This window comes from Bombus flavifrons, chromosome 4, assembly GCF_040668555.2.
Source record: "Bombus flavifrons isolate JBK064 chromosome 4, iyBomFlav1_principal, whole genome shotgun sequence".
In the NCBI taxonomy this organism is placed as follows: domain Eukaryota; kingdom Metazoa; phylum Arthropoda; class Insecta; order Hymenoptera; family Apidae; genus Bombus; species Bombus flavifrons.
The window spans coordinates 6,391,134-6,411,955 of record NC_138445.1 but is presented as its reverse complement, the minus strand read 5'-3'; the positions used below and the strand labels follow the sequence as shown (position 1 = coordinate 6,411,955).

Here is a 20,822-nt window from a genome sequence, read left to right as displayed (position 1 = left end):
TTACGTGATTCGAACGCAACCCGGTTGAGGCTTATTGGAACACTTTTTTTATTATTATTATTATTTAATTTGTATTTTACAATTTGTCCAGCTGAACATTCAGTAAATTTTTCTACCTTAAATTAGAACACGTGAACGGTTCTACCAAAGCTTTGGTAATTTAGAATATCCACGTGGCGGTCGAACGTACTTTTTACCTCGTTTGTCGATCGATCATGGCATTTTCGTATGCAATTGGTATAAGTAATTGTATATTTATTTACGTACAAATAGAATTCTTTAGCTTATTATCCACACGTCATTAACTTTACGCTCTTCTCTTTCGATTTAACCGTAAAGGAGCAGAGCTAGGAGAAAGTTTGGATAGAAAATTTATCGAATATCGTTTAAGATTTTTAAGCGTTGAACACTGCACACAATTTGAATAAAATAGTATCGTAAATAGGAAGTGGAGCTTGAACGAAGAAAATTAGTAATTTGAATTGCAATTGAAAAAGAATTCTGTCATCAGAAAATATATGAACTTTATCGCATCTTTTCAATGACGAAAGTTAATCTCAAGTTTATTTGTACAGCTGTTTGCGTCTGATTTTTGCACGATCAACGAACGTGTATGTAGGTGGAACTCTTTAAAAGTTTGTTGAAAATAATCCGTTGAAGAAGTAACTTGTATTTTTTTACGGAAAAATTACGAGTGGGTGTTTGATCTTTTACCTGTCGTTGAAATTAAGACTCACGATTATAGCGGGAAGATTAAATCGAAGTAATTAAGAATAATTTAATAATTAAGCGATTTGGAAGTAAAACGATACAAACGACAAGATCATTAACTCGTGAAAAATAGGGATAAAATTAAATTCTAATAGAAAAGTCTATGTTCTTCCGTCATCGAATACGTTATTGCACGTGTTTATGCAATTTTGTATTTTTAAGCATACAGCAATGAACCTAAATAGAGATTGCTTATAATTATATGCTAACTACTTATAATTATATGCTATAAATCTTTCACTTTAAACGTCTTGTCTTGTATAGTTTTGCATGTTATGTCCATTTTATAGACCTTTGCTCTTTTAAATTATTTATAAATACATAAATATTCGCAATTATACTTATTACTATACTCTTAAAGCGAAAACACTTTACACTAGACTGGATAGATAAGGATCTTTTACGTATTATTTCAATATTCGTTTCTAGAAAAAGAGAGTTTTCTACTGAACTTCTCTACTGAATCCCTTGTATTGTTAGTGCATATTTGTTTTCAATGTTTTGACAGTGCGATCAATACGCGAGTGAGAAGATTCCCAGCACTTTTTACACGATTACTAAAATACTCTTCGTGAAGGATTGCTTGTATCGATCAATATCTGTCAACACATTCATTGCTATTGACGCATATATTGCGTCAATTCACTCAATTATTTATATAATTATTTATATTACTGACTTTTTTTACGTTCCAACAAAATTCATTAAACGGTTGACATATCAGTATATTTTTTAAAACAATGGTACATTGGAACAATCGTTAGTTGGTACGTAAATGTATCTAATTACGTATTTACAAGCATCTTAAAATAATCTATATCGCGATTTATTGTGATCGAGCGATATAAAAAATTAACCGATTCTACAAGAATAATATTTTTTTTATTATTTAATTTGTATTTTACAATTTGTCCAGCTGGACATTCGGTAAATTTTTCTAACTTAATCGCTAAATAACATGTGGATGGCTACCCCCAGTGGGATACCATCTTCGAGTTTGACCATTTTATTTCTTTAGTGAGGTCGGTGGGATATCTTCTTTTTAGTCTTCTTTCTATGAGAGAAGAATAATATCTGTCATGGTTTCAGAATCTCATAACGTAACTGCGGTCATTTTCGACCCAGTTGTAGCTTTCTAATGTTAACAAATATCTCGAGCAGAATATGGAAAAGTCGCTATTGATTCGCACAATTTCTCTTTTCGATTTTATTTCAAACACGCTCTTAAAATATCAGAAATTTATCGTGCTGAAATCAGCGTGATCGAAATATACAAGTTCGAGGATCGCGATACAGGATGATCAGATACTGTTCTGTGATGCGATTAAAAACGAACTCAACTGCAATAGTGTTATATCGTGAATACTTTCTCCACAGAAATCAAAATGTATCGAATGAAAATTAAAGAACCATCACTTTGAGCATTATTTACCAAATATTCAGCTGGATAAATTGTAAAGTATAAATTAGATAATAAAAAAAAAACTTTGAGCATCACTTTGCTTCTCTGAGAAAAGACGAACACGGACAATCGTCATTTTTGATATGTTCGAATATTACGTTTGACGTGACACATTGAAGTAATTTCGAATTTGAAAATCCTATAATTCATAAAACCATACGAAGTACATATGTTAGTGAATAAGAAGAATCGAAACGAAACGAAACGTTTCTACCTGTTCAGATAAAAGTCGGGCATAAGGACGAAACGAGTAAAACCTCTAACGTATCAAAAACAAAATACAGCGAACTAAGTGTACATATATATTACTCTTTTTATTTCCTTGTCCTGTATTTTATATTCTTTCATGAACCGTGAATATCAAAAGCGATAAACATCAGCGTTTTTGAAGAACGGTCGTGTTTATGAAAGCGACGCGCGTGATCTTTGCGTGAAAAGCATGAAATTCCTAAAGGAAAGAGAAATAATTTATTCTCCTCGTAGGTTCTGCATCACCACCGAGCAAAATACCGCACAATTGCGTCTTCTTAAATGGAAAATACATGTACAAATGCATACTCCAATTAGTGTAACAAGCATAACGATAACGATCTTCCTGATTGTCTTTAATAGAAGACAATGTATTAAACAGAAGATATATCGTGTACTCGTGGAAAGCTTCCACACAACATAATAATCATCATTTTATCGAATGATCAAACAATTTGACTGTTTGTTATCTTTAACACGGGTTACTCCAATACAGGTTAACATGAACCGTACTCGGTTTAGAGTCGTTCGTGATATCCATTTCTTCTTTTTTTCTTTTTTTTCAAGGCAAACACAAAGATAAGATTCGTTACTAACGATTTATCGATGCCATCTGCGCGATATAACGATGAAAGTTATAACCATTTTCCGTGTAGCTTGTCGTTGCGTGTTCGTATCTTCGCAGACCATCTATCGAAACGAAAAATACATATGCAAGGGTTAATATTTTAGAAGCGTGCAACGGTGCGACGCTGTAGTAGTTAATTTCGAAGAAAACTCAATGGGAACACGATGGAAATCCGCACGAAAATGCTCGTGTACGATGGATATACAAGAGCAAAAGCGAGCGGCCGCGTCATGGTTTTTCTTGGAAAAAGCAACTTTCAGAGCTTCGCGAAAGCGAGAATGTCGCGTGGCTGCGAGAAACTAGCGAGAATTGTGTGCTAGTTTTCGCGGCAATTGGGTCGGTTGGAAGTGGCTGGGCACATACAGGGAACGGGTGATCCGCGTTCGGTAAACTTTCGCGCGATCGCCCAAAGCACTGATAAAACTGCCGCGTTTCTAGTGCTATCTGTTTTGCAATTTACCGACAATATACGACCACGTTGCCGCGCAACGTACAAAGATAACCTCGATCTACGAGGTGTGACAGAGTGTCGAGAATAATGCGTTCGACAATTTTATTTTAGGAATTGGACAAGTACAGCGTACGTTTCTCGGTTACGTCTTTTACGTATCACGCGTGTTACACGAAACAGTTTGAGATTTCATTAGCACCGCGATGACATGCAATTATCGCGATTATATCGGTATAGTTCTAAGCGGTTCTGAAAATGTGTACACAAGTTCCAAGATATTTAGTACAAGTATATTTTGCGCAGATGACGAAAGTATAATATTTAAACAGGCCATCAATTGCGATATCAACGAGTCCTGATATTCAGCCGCATCATTTTTAATATATACTCGTTCTATAAACGTGGCTTAACATTTTAACTACCACGCCGAAATCACATGTTTCGCTCAGGACGCTATGGGAGTATTTTTATTATTCAAAGCATATAATAGCAAAATAATAATAAATTGACGATGTAAGACAACATTCTTCCCCAATGGACCATTTATCTTATTGGTGGTCACGGTTGACCACCGTAGCGCCTTGGTAATAGTTGATAGCGACATATTATAACAAGGCTTCGTTTATTTCAACAAACCATTCGCATTCGTTATTTCGTCGTAAGCAAAACGTCCAGAATATATTGTTGAAACGTGTAGAAGATATTAATAAACGGTATTTGCTCATTCTATATATAATAGTAAGGTATGTTCACACTTCTAATTTCAATTATATGATTATAAAGCAGCATTTACGATTATTTTCTAGGCTGTGTTTATAATAATATTCGTAGATTACCCCTCGAAGATATGGATGCAAACACAGTGCACCGTTAGATGCAAGATTTGTTCTCATTTTTTTTATTCATGTTCTAATAAAAATGTCTAATTGTTTAATGGGGCATTTTTTGTTTCAAAGTATCTTCTATTTATCGGTTATATTCAAAATGCTCTAACTGTCAATTTTCATTCAATTTTTACAATTGCAAGAAGTTCAAGCGCTCCGGTCACCAATGACCAACGTGGCAGTCAAAGTGTTAAGACGACTATTTATACTGTGTACATATTAATTTTGTACTAAATATAAGTTTGCAATAAATATGTTACAAGTTCTACGTATATTTTCAGATATTGGATTCAAACGCTAATACGATCATGATAATCGTGTCTCATTATAGCGATACAATTTCAAAATGTTTTATATAACATCCACGATATACATACACACATACGTATAAAAGTTTTTTTATGTTAAGTGTATGAATACTTTTGCGAGTCACTGTATCTACTTAAATAAATATACTTGTTTACAACGCGGTTCTTGTAACTCGCTATACGTATATGCGTTCCAACGTTGAATTCATCGTTCATTCGTTTTATTAATGGACTCTCTTGCATAATCGTAATAAGTTTGGTAACGAAAGAATAGAAGTTTTACAAGTGGCTTCTTCATTTACTAGATTCGAATTATCCCTTTTTACGTAATAAGTTTATCACCTATAACTGGCTAACTCGTCCATCTACAAATATTGTTAGTCAGTAAATTATTGTACAAAAGTGTCGTGAAATCTGTCGTAATTCCCAAGTAATGTCAGTTCGAATTGCATGAACTAATTGAAAGTATATCAGGACTTCTTTTTATCTGAGCGAATAAAAAAAGCGTCACCAAGAAATAACTCGGGAAAAAACAGCAAAGTAAATATGTACTTTAACATCGTGAGCGATTATATATACATTACTTTTTCTACATAATTTTTGTTTATATAATTTTTCTCTATATAATATTCGAAGGCTACAACAACAATTATTTATTATACATTATATGCATTATGTTGTAACAAATATAGGAAAAGCCACCGAGCATAAGAATACCGAAATAACGTAAAGGAAGAAAGTAAAAGTAATAGGAATGATCACATCCGGAGTTAACCCTTAACAGTGAAAGTTACCGATGAGTAACTGTGTCGTCACGTCATAGGACAGTTTGCCCTGTGACTAGGCCTTGAATGAGTCAAACTTGAGCGGAGAATTGGTCACACACCAACACGTGTCTCTTCATTTTCATCTCACGCGAGGGAAGTTATCCGGTTATTGGATTACCTAAACGTAAAAATGCCACTTTTTTTTTTACAGCCACTCATGGATTTCCATGCTATTTTTCCAATCGATGTCAAATTTCCCGAGCAAACAGTGACACTCGTTCCAGCTAATTTAACGTTTCTCGTTCAAACTCATTTAACATGTGGGTAGCTTCCTTTATTGCTAATGTCGATCGACTAGTCCTGCTACGTGTTTTTGGTTATTTTCGATGCAATTATATTTTTGGGACGTTGAAAGATATCATGTTCAGTTTGAGAAAAATATGGAAGAAAGTATTATTGGCACGCGTAATTTATTGTTTTAATCTTGTACTATACATATTCTTTTAAAACATTAGATTCTTTTTGTTTGCCAAGATGAAAGCAAAATTGAAATATAACGATGGGAAAATCCTATCACGGCTAAACCAGCACCTCGACAGCAGGAAATTCTTCCTGTTACAGTCTTCCATCTTACATGTAAATGTGTTGTTAAGAAGTTGAGTTCGATTTCTTAACACTGGAACAACCACGCCAGTCAAATTGACTGGTTTTACAATTTTATTTTAGAATTTCTACTTCATGTTATATTTTTTTCCGCAATGATGTAATGACTTTCGCAACGATAACTAAAAGAATAATATAATGAATTTTCTTTTGTTTTTTTATGTATTCAAACTCAAAATAATTTTGTATCAAGGCTACTTACACCAATACCATTCAAAATGACTAGTACTTGTCAAAGTGTAAAAAAGTGCTGCAATCTGTTTATCGAACCCCAATTAACCAGTTTTCTCGTTTTGTACAACTTGCCACACGTTTTGAAAATTTTTACTGCGTATCATTCAATATAATGATATCAGTTATCAGGATAATTTCGGATTGATCGCTAGATCACTAGATGCTAACACTAGCAATGCCACACGAGTCAAAATGACTGGTTCTACAATTTTATAAATGTGCCAACCCTTGTTTAGAGGTCACGAACCCAGATGGATTAATAATACCAAAAATGTACTACATGACATGGAATTCCTTCTGTAAGAAAGTAATAAATCAATAAATATAAAAATGTTCTATTATTACGTATTTTTTAAAGACCAGCAATTTTGACTGATTTTGGTAGAAATAGCTTCGTGTTAACTATCGGTAGTTCTAGTGTTAAGGAAGGTGAGACACATTTACTACGATAACACAGCTGTACTAAATATGGTAAAGGTAATCGATCGATACAGACAATTATGTATGACACTGCAGCAACAGACGAATGTAATATAATGGCCATGTTTCTATTACAAGATCGCGTTACGTATCGAAATACAATCCAACAGGGTAAAGTTATACTCGTTATTCTTACGACGGAGTTATCAAAATTTTGCTGTAACGTTCGGCCGAATGTTACACTTGTACACCGCGAATATTAAATTTGTAGTCTTGGTAGAAATCATTAAAGTTTGTTCACACTTCAAGCGGCATTATCAAAGCGTCGAAGCTTTGATTAATTGCCATGAGAGAAGCTTGTACGACTGAAACGAAATGTCTCTATAAATATCCTATAATTACAATACATATAAATGCAACAGCCGATAAAAATAACGTGTTATTCGTTACAAATATCTGCCCCAGCGATTTTATTCTCGTTTCAGAGCATTCCCACTCTTTTGTAACGGTCTATGGTTCTCTTTGTTGTAAAAGGAGAAACGCACATGTGTCTACATGTAGAAAATTTTCATTCGAATTTTTACGAAAGAAACGTGAAATTATAGTATCGTCGATAGTCTAATTGGTACACACTCTGCGGATATTTATGCAACTATGAGACTTTTCAAGTTATACAAATTTGGAGAACGTACATATTCAAACTACGCGAGTTTCGAACTACGCATCATACAAATATATAAAAAAAACAAACATATCAAACGTAACGACATTTAGTAGCTGCTATTTAGTGTCTATATTTTTAAATTACGTTCGTAAAAGTACGAATTTGCATAAACGTAGACTGTCGTAAATTTTATTACGGTCAGCTCATGGTAGACGTGTATTTACATATTAATTGTAAGTAAAAGACTCCAACGAACACATTAAAATAACTATGTAGAGTGCGGAAATTTATTAACTCGGTGTAATTAAGGACGTGAAAAATATAAAGGCGATTTTTAAATATAGTAATAGTATTTGTACATTATTGAAACAGTTGAGTAACATTTTTTTGTCTTATGAATTATAAATGTATTCATATCTCAGCGTTACTTCAAAGCACATGAACGATTAATAATAAATGCAGAAACTTTATAGCGTTTGCTTACCTGAAAATAGATAGAAATTGTTTTAAACTGCACTTAAAATTTAATTACGTGTTCTTCAATCATCTTCCTCTAACCACTGATACAAAAATAAACAAAGAACGCATAGAACGTAAAATATCAAAAACAGTACTCGTTTCAATATTTAATAGACAGGACGAATCTCTGTATTTAAGCTTTGTTTCTTTAATTGTGTATATAACAATTTAAGTTTGCATGAAAATCCACGGCCTAGTTGATACGGATCATATAGATAATCATATAAATAAGTATATAATTATATAAACATATATTTAAAATAAAAAGAATCTCTGCTCTGAATCTAATATTTCTGGCGTAATTGTCCATTGTCTTCCAACTTTTTTCTAATAATTCCCATAACTGTTTTTCAGCGCGTTTGCCTTATTCTTCTATTCGGTATAATATTAGGTTGACAACTAAATGATTGCGGATTTTATCATTACCACCTAATGACAAAATCCGCAATCACTTAGTTGCCAACCCAATATATCCCGTAATCTCTCAATTGTGCCAGTGATTATGAAAGTGGTCTAGATCAAAAATTTAAAAAATCTGAGTTTATCATTTATTTTCATACATTACAATTACTATACATTAATACAAGCTGAAACCATCTTTGCAAAATGGTAGAAATCGAACCGTCGCACCGAGTTCCTTGTCGCACGATTAAGCAGAATTCAGTTCATGCGTCAAACGCGAAACTTTAAATATCTTGAAACGAAGAATATATACAGCTTAAGTTAGTTTTATAATCACCGGCGCAATCGAAGAGCGTTTGTAGAAAGTACCGTAGCCAAAGGTTATTTCAGAGCGACAAGTAAACATGTAGTTCAGTTTCATGAAAAAGGAAAGTGTATGTGTGTGTGTGTGTAGAAAATTCTGTACGTGGAAAAACTCGATGTCGCGTTTGTATAGATGCAATAAACAAAAGCGAAGAAATAATTAACTGACGTTTATCGGTACTTATATTTTCCTCTACAGAGGCGACGTTAGTCGTATCAGTGTCACCACATCTTCTAGCATTAACAATTATTTAAAATGGGAAATTGCACTGAAGTTCTATACCTTTCGCGAATATTTTCTACTAAAATACAAAATTTCTCAATTTTCTTAATTACAGTATTCTTCGATTATGCTTATGGTCGCAGTCACTTCTTTTAATGTTTATTCGAATCATACGAGTACAGCTTTAATTTAGCCTTCGAATATTATCGTAAATTAGTTGTTAAATATTTCGAAATTAAACGATAAAATAAAGTCTTGTATTGTTTTAATAAGCACTTTGCTGAAAAGGAGTAAACGTCAGCGGTGACGGTGGCTCATGGGCGAGAGTGTTGTACATAGACAAACGCATTCGAGTACATAGATACTGTATGATCTGGTTTCACAAGGTGAACAAGAAGCTTATGAATTTCTAGTTACAACCGATCACTCACTTTTGAGCGATACTGTACGTATGTGACACCACGTGACTCCACTTGCCAGTTGCGTGTTCGACTGTAGCTAAAGACATTAACACGCGTCGAAGCTTTTTAGTGTCCCTTTCTTAACTTACTGTTGAAATATTTTCCAAGCCACGGGCGAGCGCAAGATTTGCTTCGTTACTCTGTTGATACAAATCGAGTCGCACTCTATATATCAGATGTGACGATCAAATTTCAAAAATAATTCCGATGCTGTTCCGAAGTGGCAAGAAAGTAGGCGGTTACGTTCTGCTGTACAACTTGATCACGTGCAGTTAGCATGTAGCTAACGTGGTATTTTTTGTCATTTTATAAATTTATTTCCTTAAAAACTCACGTACGTATGTATCTGAAATGAGAAATGACGGAAGTATCATTCCAAATAACGCAACGAAGACGATAGATTTCGTCGAACGAATAGTTTTAACAATTAACAAAGACAGTAAACTTACAAGAAAGAGAAAACGATGTTTCCCCAGAAGAGCAAAAGAATACTTCGGTGTCTTTCATTTCTGTTCGTTACATTTCCTTTTAAATAAAATATTCGTTCTATCACATAATTCTTCAAAGTATATCTGTAATTACATCCCAGTATATCCAATTACCTTATCTCATAGCAAGGCTAGAAGTCAGAAATTATCGATGCCAATAGATCCTCTTACGCGACCAGAAAAATATCTGACGATAAAACGAATGAAATTTAAGAAATAAATTTGACAAATTACGTGTTATGCGATTATCCTATTTGACGTAAGATTGTTAAACTATAAAGAAGAACGTTTAATAAAGCACTTATTTTTCATTTGTTTAGGTAAGAAATAGAAGGAAACTGACAATATGGCAACATAACATATCAACTACTTGCGGTGCTAATCACGGAGGTTTTTATTTTTAATATTTATATTATTCGCTCTTTTCCAAAGATCATTTTAATTTTAATTTTTCCCCTTCCTCTGGGTAACCTCGCCTAACAAAACTAGCAATTAGAAAGCATATAGCAAATTATTGGGCATGTGTTTCTAATAGTTATCAATAGGTAGCAAAAAAGATATTCTGGTATATGCATGACCTCACCTTACGACCAGTGTACCAAGGGTTGAATTATCTAAAAACTTGTTCTTAACAGAGGGAAATCAATGCGACACGCTGGCTCCGATCTCGATTTAAATAAAAGATTCCTTCATTATCTTTGCCACCTTCAGTGTAACAGAATTATAGGATATTCAGAAAGAATAATTCAGAAAATAGTTAGTTTTCTTTTCTAAAAACGATTTAAGCTAACATTGCTAGTCAAATTTTGCGAGCCATAGACTACAAGTTATTAGCATTGCTAAATTTCCTGGCGTAACAGTAAAGCAAGTTTGGCAATTGATGAAACAAATGGAATTTTACATGTAAATTTTACAAATTACAATTCCCACTTGGCGGTAAATTAAATTAAAAAATTGTGAAGTTTGTGACCTATGATTTGTAACTTGTCAATTGTCATTATCGCGCAAGAGGGTCCTAATATCAGACACAAACATTACAACATTGTAGAAAATCCATAAACGGAAATGTTTTTTGTTCTTACGAATAAGTATAGAACTTGATGTCGTTTTGAATCTGTCGTTACTTCTTAAAATGTGTTTTAGTTAAAAGATTACTAGCAATTTATTAAAGAACATATTAATACAATTCGAAATAATAAATTTCGACACTAGGAGTTCTTTTTGGAAGATTGCCATATAACTTTTGAGTAATCCATTACTTGATGTTCTATCTTTAATAGTTCAAACAGGATTTTTACATTTTTATCTGCCTTTCTGCCCATGACTCATTCTAAGCTGTCCTTCGTGTATTTTATCAATGTAATGTAGCATTCGAGCACAAAAGTATCTGAACACTTATTGCACAAAATTTTTACGAATATATTGTGCGTATTATACGAAAGTTCTTGGAATTTCATTTACATTCTAACGAAACCCGGCATCACGATATATAAAAGTTACAAGATATTTATTGCAAACATACACTTACGATTAATGAAAAATTAAAACACGACACAAATAGTAATTTTAAACATTAACAAACTTAAAATTGGTGCTAAAGATAGTCTCGCTGCATATTATTAATACAGCGAATAATCGGTTGTTTAAATATCTCGACGATCTTTGCAAAGTATATGCTTCCAATAAATATCTTCCAATTGCTATACACATTTTTAGACTTTTCGAATCTGAGCAATACAATTACTACAATCGTATCTCGTTAATGCCAATGAGATTTCATAACGTTCTATACAGATACATCAATGTTATGTGTGTTACGTATAATGTACACGTAAGAAGTTTTCAAAGACATTCGAATAACGATGATAAATGAGCTGTTCAAATTTTCACGAAGAAGCTCCATCATTCATCGCTTTACGCTGAATTTGTGGCTATCGATAAATCGAATAGAAAATAATTCGTCCAAAGACTTCGATGCTGTTCTTCTGCTTCATATTTATTCGTATGTGGATCGAGGAATTTAGGTTACTTTTGCACAATAGTATACGAGCTTCTAGCCAATTATGCAATAGCCAATAAATCGACCTTTAAACTGTAAAGTTAAAATGTAAAACGTAGTACTATCTTTAACAACTTGCTCAGGTCTCGGTATAGCAAATATTTACGTCGTGGTTAAAGGCTAAGTCAAGCATCGAGGTTGAAAGTTGGCATTCGTCATTCGAAGGTTAATGACATGATTTGTAAACGGAAACGATATTCATTCTGAAAAAAACTATGCGTTACGTAGTCTAGACGTAGAGTAACACATATAAATGTTAAAGTATGAAATGCGCTATGCCTGCGATATAATCGTGCTTACTTTATTGTTTCAGACTGCCCTTAGTATTTTCTTCCAAGAAGCAGCGATACCTCCATGCGCGCAAGGACCTGGCACACATTTCGGCCAAGTAAGTGCTCCGATTTTTCTATGGAATATCGTTGTTGCATTTATTTATTTCAGCTCGATGACCTAGAAATTGCACCTGGCTTTAGATAGTTAGAGTTTATGAACGTAAAATATTAACTTACAGATAACTACAGTCGCATAAAAACATATCAATTCTCCGGTTATCTCGGCTCTTTATCTCTACATTTCGTTCGTTCATTTATTCGTTGCGTGATTCGTTATCCATCTATTTTTTATTATTCTCTATTTCCCCATAATTGCACTTTTTTCTTTCCTTGCCTTCCACCTCTGCTTCTTTCTGTTTGCGTTTTCCCTCTTTTCCCTACTCTCCTTCTATTTCCTTTCCATTCTCCGCAACCTCTTTCGAAGATTGTTATCAGCACAGTAGAATTCCATTTATCTGAGCTCATCGAGGAACAAACAATTCGTGTAACTGGAGCTCTCGTAACAGGGATCTATTGATTCCGCTCACGACCTGTGATTTTTCGTTCGTACGAGGTTGGGTCGGAAATCGTAGTGCAACCGATGATCCGACGCGGAAAAATAACTCGGAAATATGGAATCAAACTTTTTCGTATGACGCTTCGATTCTGAGAAAAACGAACTTGAGAATTTGCCGAGTATACTTTAACTTGGCCAAGTACCGATTAGGTATCGGTAGACGATCGGCACGAGATTATCGTACACGTGAAAATAGGTCAAAAATGTTAAACTGTGTTTTCTCTTTTAACGCCTCATTTTCAAAAAAATAAAGTTCCAACATGTTTAACTACCAACTGGCCTGATACACACGCATGATACATCCTTAAATTTATTTTTGAAAATTGAAAAATCTTCTTACGAGAGAATTTCGCAATTTATAATTAGACTATGCTTGTACATTTCTGGGAAACGTAGGATTCGAACAATCTACAGAGTGCGTACAACGTGCAAAGATATAAACGATATTTAAAGTAGAACAGTTACTACGATATTTAGTAGACGAAACAAATTTCCATTTGGATCTCATTTCTTTAATTACATTCATAAAAACATAAAATTGCATAAACATCCGCGCTTTATTTATAGCCTCTAATACATTTCTGGCGTAAATGTATTTATTTACCTATTTATTGTCGCATCGATTAACCGTCATTATCGATCACGATTAAAATGAATTACATAAGTCATAAGTTAGCACAGTCGTTACATGTACTCATTATATAATATCTTTTATCTATGTGTGTGTATCAATATGTGTATCAATAAAATACATAATAAAAATAACGTCACTAATTATTACATAGTTATTACACTACATAATACAACAATTATACAGTTAACGTGGATTGTTGATATCTTTTAACAGGACATAAGATCTTCTGTTTCACGAGATTACGTTCATCTAACGAACAATCCAATATTTCTGATATCGAATGAAATCTATCGAAAGACTCGACTCGCCTTTGGTCATTCTCCGTGTTTTTGTCGTGTACCGACGTCTAATCGATACGAAACTATATTTCCGCGTGAAAAGCATCGTCGTGTACGTACTCGTTGGCGGCGGCAATCGCATCGGCTACGTTCCGTCTCTTTCTCCCTTTCCACTCGATTCTCTTTTATTTATGTCACGTGCAACGATCCACGACGCATCACGCGAATGATTTTATTCATTAGGTTCGTTGCGCGAATCGCGACGAGATCACGCGCAAGAAATGACATTTTTTCGTTGCCTTTCGTTCGCGCGATATCGTTTCGTCTCGATCGCTTGGTAAACGGCCATGCATCTCGAAATGTTAGCCATTTGTTTGTTGCTTTTCGTTGTACACCCAGAATGCCAATCTTTTATATATATTTCAGTATTTTCTCCTATTTTCATTTACCTCACTGCTCTTTTAGGCGCGGTTATGAATCGCTGTTTGCTTCGCACCGGTCCAAGTACATAATTGGAAAATGTATCGAACATCTGCATCATGCTATAGATAGATACCAGTTGGTAAATTGTCGGCTACTTTTATCGATTTCCAATAATACGTCGATGGCTTGCTGCAACAAATATCCTATGTCCATTTTTAGCGTTCCCGAGAGAAACGGTTTTAAAAATTGAATGGTACTTGATATTTCGATAAATACGTTTTGCATTTACCTTTATCGGTGTTGGTACAAAATCGTTTGCAAATTGCGCACTGATCCTTTTTAGGAAATTAAAAACGACATAGATGGATTCTCGTTTCTTAATTTTTTTTTTTTATTTTCTCCTCGAAGTTATTTTTACAAAAGCTCTTGGATCGTGCAATTATCAAACTGTGGTTATTTGTGCGTTTATGGGGAATTAAAAACAAGCAGAACATACATGGGGTGTATGCAAACAAGTCGCAATTTACATTTCATTACCTATGTTTATAAATAATCACATATTTTCGTTCCCTATCAGGTTTAAAAAGAAGTATGACAATAGGATTTTCTGATGATTTAAATTAGATATATAAGGTGGCTCAATTTTGACATTCTACGAGTAAAAATAAGAAAAGAATCATCATACTAACGAGCATATAAATGTTTTACTAACAGCTATAAAACGTTTGTAAATACAGTACAGAACTGATGATGAAATAACGAACTGATTTTTCGCTATATGAAGCATGGAAATAGGTTAATGATATTTACAGCAGGTTTATCTCATGAGTGTATTACAAATTCTTTATTCTTAACTCTTCCATACAATTTTCAAATTTTTATATTTTAATCTTACTCCGATTTTAACAATCAAAGACAAATTTTGAACATTTTAAGGAAACGTTTCTCGGAAAACTGAAACTTTCTCATATCTTGTACAAACTGTGATGGCATTTTTCACGCTGTTAAAATATAATTTGTCGAGAAAGATGGGAAGAACATAGCGGGGTTAAGACCTGAAGTATATTAATTCTTGCCTCGCAAAATTTTTTCCCTCGGAGTTCCCCATGAATAAAAATGACGTGATGTGGCGTGATGTCTGGCGATCGCGGGGGCCAAGGAATCGATCCTCTTCAAGCTGTCCATCATTGAGGTTAATGTTCGTTTAACCATTCTATCAAACAGCACAACCAAACTTATTATTATTCTTGCTTCTCGGTATTATTCAATTATTTCGTATTTTCGTATTGATTTTTTAACCAAGCGTTCACGCAAGCCTGTGTTCGTACGATATTATTTTTCGCAATTTACTCGTAGAATGTGTTGGCCACGTTTTATCTGCTTTTTATTATATTACTAGGTTTGAGTTTTTTCCATGTACCGCCAAAGTTATTTTGACTCGTTCGGTTAATCGTATCTGATTTTGCATTGCGTAAAGTTTATGTAAGGCGTACATATACTTCTTGCTCTCTATTTTATATAGAGTTTTGCTTTATAGTGTTGTAAAGAGGAAATGTTGTAGATAGGAGAAGCAATAAACTGCTATTGAAAGTTGGAAATTACGCTCAATCCATTAACGCGTTGATTACTACGCGAATTTTATATATTTTCACTTAGAAGCTGTAATCGTTGATAGAAAAGGTTGAAAAAAATATATATATCAGACCATAACACTTAATTTTTGCGAGGTATTATACTGTATTATTATTTATCGATAGCTCGTTTTTCCTTTCAGACGTCGAGAACCTTTGAGTTTTACATGCTCAAGTCTACTTTTCCCTAATAAGTAGTTGCAGCTACGTATATATTAAAGTTGCAACAAGATGAACAAGATATTGATGTTAATATGTTCAAATTAATAGCATCATTTTATGCATATTGATGCTTTTATAAATTTCATACAAAATAAATATGTTACATTGAGTTTGCGCACTTTTTCTCATATTCACATAAATTATATTATATACATAATTAATTATATACATTGTTGAAATTAACGCAACGTTGGCTCTTAATGTTAACGAATAACGTATAACGTACTGTTGTACGTTATATACATTGTTATATTGTTATATACAATGTAGCTTAATGCGTTACTTAATGCTTCTTTTTTTATTGTTACGAAAAATTGTTCGTTTCACAATGAACAGATATCTGATTTTTATGCAAATTCATATGTACACGAATAGAGCTATAAATATGATATAATTTAGAAATGGATATAACGTACAAGTATAATTTTAAAAGTGGAATCTGGATAGGCAGTTGTCTTATTTACTAAATATTATAGCGAGTAACTATATTTTGCATTTATTTATACGTTCCTGCGCGTTACGCGCATTCTGTGTATTGTCGTGTCCTCAAATTTCCTCTAAATGCATAAAAATTCGGAGTCTAAAAATAAGCATAGCCGCAGTAGATGTACGTAGATTATTAATTGATTTACCGCTATCTTTACAAGACACCTTCTAATCAGTGATTTCATACACGGCTTATGCACGACGGTGGTTTAGTACGTTTTTGTGCATCGTCACGTAACGCGAGGGAAGTGCGCAACATTCGACTCATCGATTTGGCTCAAACTTTGTGCACGTTGTACGTCCTGTATAATAATGCGTTAAATTGGCGACAGATATTATTAAACATTAAACGATTCTCAGAAGCATCGTATTGCACGAGACGATCAAATAGAACGAATATTTATTTCAAGATAAAAATCAGTCACTTCTTGACAACTGTTTTTCGTTTATTTTTATAAATATTCTATTCATATTAATTTTATTAATTAATTGTAAATATATCTGTAATATAGGTCTATAATTTACTATTTGGTTTCCTCAGGTACAGAACAGGATTTTTTTTTAGAAAAACGAACGATATCGCTTATTAGTCGATTAAAATGTAAGATTTATTTCCTCTGACATCCGCCAACTTCGAGCACATGTTTTCTCCGATTTTTGCAAACTTGAATCTCATTTAAGTAAGTAGCAGTTTTATTTATTGCTTGCCTTCCGGCATTGCAACGTGTTTTATATACGTCGTACGAATCTCATTTGTCTACGAAATTTATTTATACAACGTAATTTATTTATCTTAAACTTATAATAAACTTTGTAACAAATAAGACAGCGAAGGACTAATTATACAGAATTTCTGATTAATTTTATAACGTGCAATTCACATAAGTCTTGTTATCTTGAAGGCGTAACATCGAATGAACATTAGAATATTCATATATTCCTAAAGAAATAATATAAACAACACATATACATATATACTTATGTAAATATATTCATACCAGCAGAGATAAACCTGCATGGAGATTTCAAATCTTCAATAAAAAAAAAGAAAAAAGGAATATTATTTTATTTAAATGAGCGGATTAGAATTAGAATTTCGTGATAAAAATATGCGGAAACCAACAGGCTGAATAGTACAAGCATAGCAATATTGGATAAAAACTACCTGTTTTTGTCCCAACATTTAACGCCTCAAGTTATTTTTAATCACTCCTACGTAAATTACATAGAAGTATAGTGTATCGTATTTAAATCACATCATTGAAAACGAAGTGAGAAATCAATAATCATTGAATTAACTTACTTTGATTACATTCATCGATAAGAATCAAACTATTCATTATCGTTGTGTGACATTTTTTCCAGATCGATTCGATTTGCCATTATCTATTTGTTGCCGAATTATACACATTAGATGTATGACAAATAGACCGCGAATGTGCATACATTTATTAATCAAAATAATATAAACAACGTCCTGGTTTTGATTCTCTGTACATAGAAAAAGAGTATTTAGAATACTCACGTTTGAAAAGATATTTAAAATTTTACGATTTTTAAAATTACGTTTAAAAGATATTTCAATTTTAATTTCGCCCAAAATTTAGTCTATGTTTTGCATTATTATGAGAAGTAAGCACGCGTGTATAGCATGTAACAGGAAAAATTATACAACGTTTTGAAGATAAATTTCTTCATATTGAGTTGGCAAAATCCGCAATCACTTAGTTGTCAACCCAATACATAAACTGTAATATGAATGGGAGAAAAACATTGCAATTTATTTAGTATGAGTTGATATTCTTTTCTTTCGATTAGTGTGTAACGGTTTGTTTTTATGAGTTCAATATAGAAATATAGACGCGCCTTCCTTAGATAAAAATTGATCGAATCAAATAATTATTACGATTAGAATTGTTACATTTTTTAATTTATCGCCTATAACCGACACTATTAAAGACAAAAAAAGAAAAGAACACAAGGCTATTGCCCTGTGATTTTTCTCGTTTGTCAATTATCAATCGTTTGCTTAATTAAACAAGATTAAAATATCTTTTAAACCGATTTTCGACCCGAATACTTTAATATTTTTTATTCAAAAATCCATTGGTCGGTGTAAAAAACGATTTATAATTCTATTCAAAGAAGAAAATTTAAAAATATTCGGAACGTCACTATTTTTGGAGCGGACACGTACACTACATCACTCATTGTACGATACCGTTTCATTTTGCCTGATCAAATTCTGTTCTACCTTTCATTGTTCTAGAATGTCCAGTCGTATGGGACACCCAGTTATTATTACTGAAAACTACTGACAATGAGCCTGCGTAGAACAACTTCCTCATTCGCTGTAATGCTCTTTTCGTACATCGGTCGTTCTATAAGAGTTCCAACATGGATAAATATTTGGAAATAATTGCAAATCCGAAGGAAAAGATGCGACACTCGCGACTAATGTAAAATAACGTGCGACGATTATGCAGAGTTCCAAGTTTAACAAATAGTGTACGTGACTCGGATGTTCTAGAAAACCATCGAACAACTTTAACTGCTGAAAATTCCACCAAAGCTCGTGGTGCAAACAAAGTTAGGTGAGTTCTGTGTTTCGAGATAGAACAAGAATTTGAAATAATTGCAAGAATAAAAAATAATCGCGAAAGATTAGAAGTTACATCGGAGACTTCTTCATACGAGAAAATAGTTTACAATTTTTTAGCATGTTAACACTAGAACTACCACAGCAGTCAAATTGATTGGTTTTAGAATTTTATTTTAAAATTCCTACTTCATGTTATATTTTTTTCCGCAAGGATGGAATCACTTTCGTAACGATAACTAAGAGAATAATATAATGAGTTTTATTTTGTTTTTTATGTATTCAAACTCAAAATAATTTTGTATCAAGGCTAGCTACACCAATACCAGTCAAAATGACTGGTACTTGCAAAGTGTAAAAGGGTTCTGTAATCTGTTTATCGAACCCCAATTAACCAGTTCCCTCGTTTTGTACACCTTGCCACACGTTTTGAAAATTTTTACTGCATATCATTCAATATGATGATATCAATTATCAAGAAAATTCCGGATCGATCGCTAGATCGCGAGATCGCTAGATACTAACACTAGAAATACCACACCAGTTAAAATGACTGCTTTTACAATTTTATAAGTGTATCAATCCTCGTTTAGGGATCATGGTCCCAGGCGGATTAATAATACCAAAAATATACTACATAACATGGAATTCCTCCTGTAAGAAAGTAATAAATCAATAAATATAAAAATATTCTGTTATTACGAGTTTTTTTAAAAGACCAGTCATTTTGACTGGTTTTGGTAAAAATAGTTTCGTGTTACCTATTGGTAATTCTAGTGTTAAGTATACAGACGTATGTATTCAAGCTACTCTGTGCTACTTTGTGACTAGGCAGAAGCGAATGATTATTGACAGGAAGTTATTCCACATGCGAATATACGCTGACTCACGACAGTATTTACACATCTGTTTATATCGCAAGTAGAATCTCGCTTATCCAAACTGATTGGAAAACAACGCAGTTCGGATAGCTATGCTTCCAAAGTCTTCTTATTAGTTCAAATCGTTCGAACAGAGGATTTAGCCTTGCTGTTCGCGCTTCATCATCTTCATAGACTCATATTAGACGTGTCGACACTAACAGTATGCTACTATGCAACGCTCATTGTAAAGTAATGTGCACCTGTCCGCGAAACAGCAGCGTACCATTTTCGTCGCTATGCGTTTTGGTCACGATGACTGGCGTTAAAGTGTCGTCTACACCGACAGACACTCTCTGTATACATTATCCGTCGACGATCGCCAGAAAATGTAACCTAGACTGTCTACAGGCGACGACATTTATCTGCTAAAACTGTACCGGGTATCCGGATATACCACGATGTCGATCAGTCGAAAATACGCCACAGATGGAACACGGATTATTGAAATGTATCTTTGCAGAAATGTGACTATCGCCTGAAGCGATCGGTCCCTTTTCAGTACGAAAAAGAGTACTTAAACTTTTGAAATTCTGACTTCGAAATATGTACGTCCCCGCTTTTAGAATCGGATATCGTATAGATATAAATAATTAATATCGTAACGTCATAACAACGAAAAAGATTTCTACCATAAAATATTACACGTATGTTTGGTTATTAATATTTAACAGAAACCTAGAATCTAATGATTTTATTTGTGTCTTTCGATTGTTGGAAAAATT

The 20,822-nt window shown here is 33.4% G+C and overlaps 1 protein-coding gene and 1 long non-coding RNA gene across 2 annotated transcripts in view; one reads left to right on the top strand and one right to left on the bottom strand.

Moving 5' to 3' along the window:
* Positions 1-20,822, top strand: part of LOC138179298 (UBA-like domain-containing protein 2) — an 86,588-nt gene that overhangs the window by 17,687 nt on the left and 48,079 nt on the right. The window contains exon 2 of the mRNA XM_069111932.1: positions 12,330-12,404. Coding sequence (XP_068968033.1) covers positions 12,330-12,404 — 75 coding nt within the window. The remainder of the gene's footprint in view (positions 1-12,329; positions 12,405-20,822) is intronic.
* On the bottom strand, positions 5,825-20,093 carry LOC138179302 (uncharacterized). The gene is made up of 3 exons (XR_011173003.1): positions 19,699-20,093; positions 6,386-6,573; positions 5,825-6,305 (listed from the first exon to the last, which is right to left on the bottom strand). It is a non-coding gene; the product is annotated as an uncharacterized LOC138179302 (long non-coding RNA).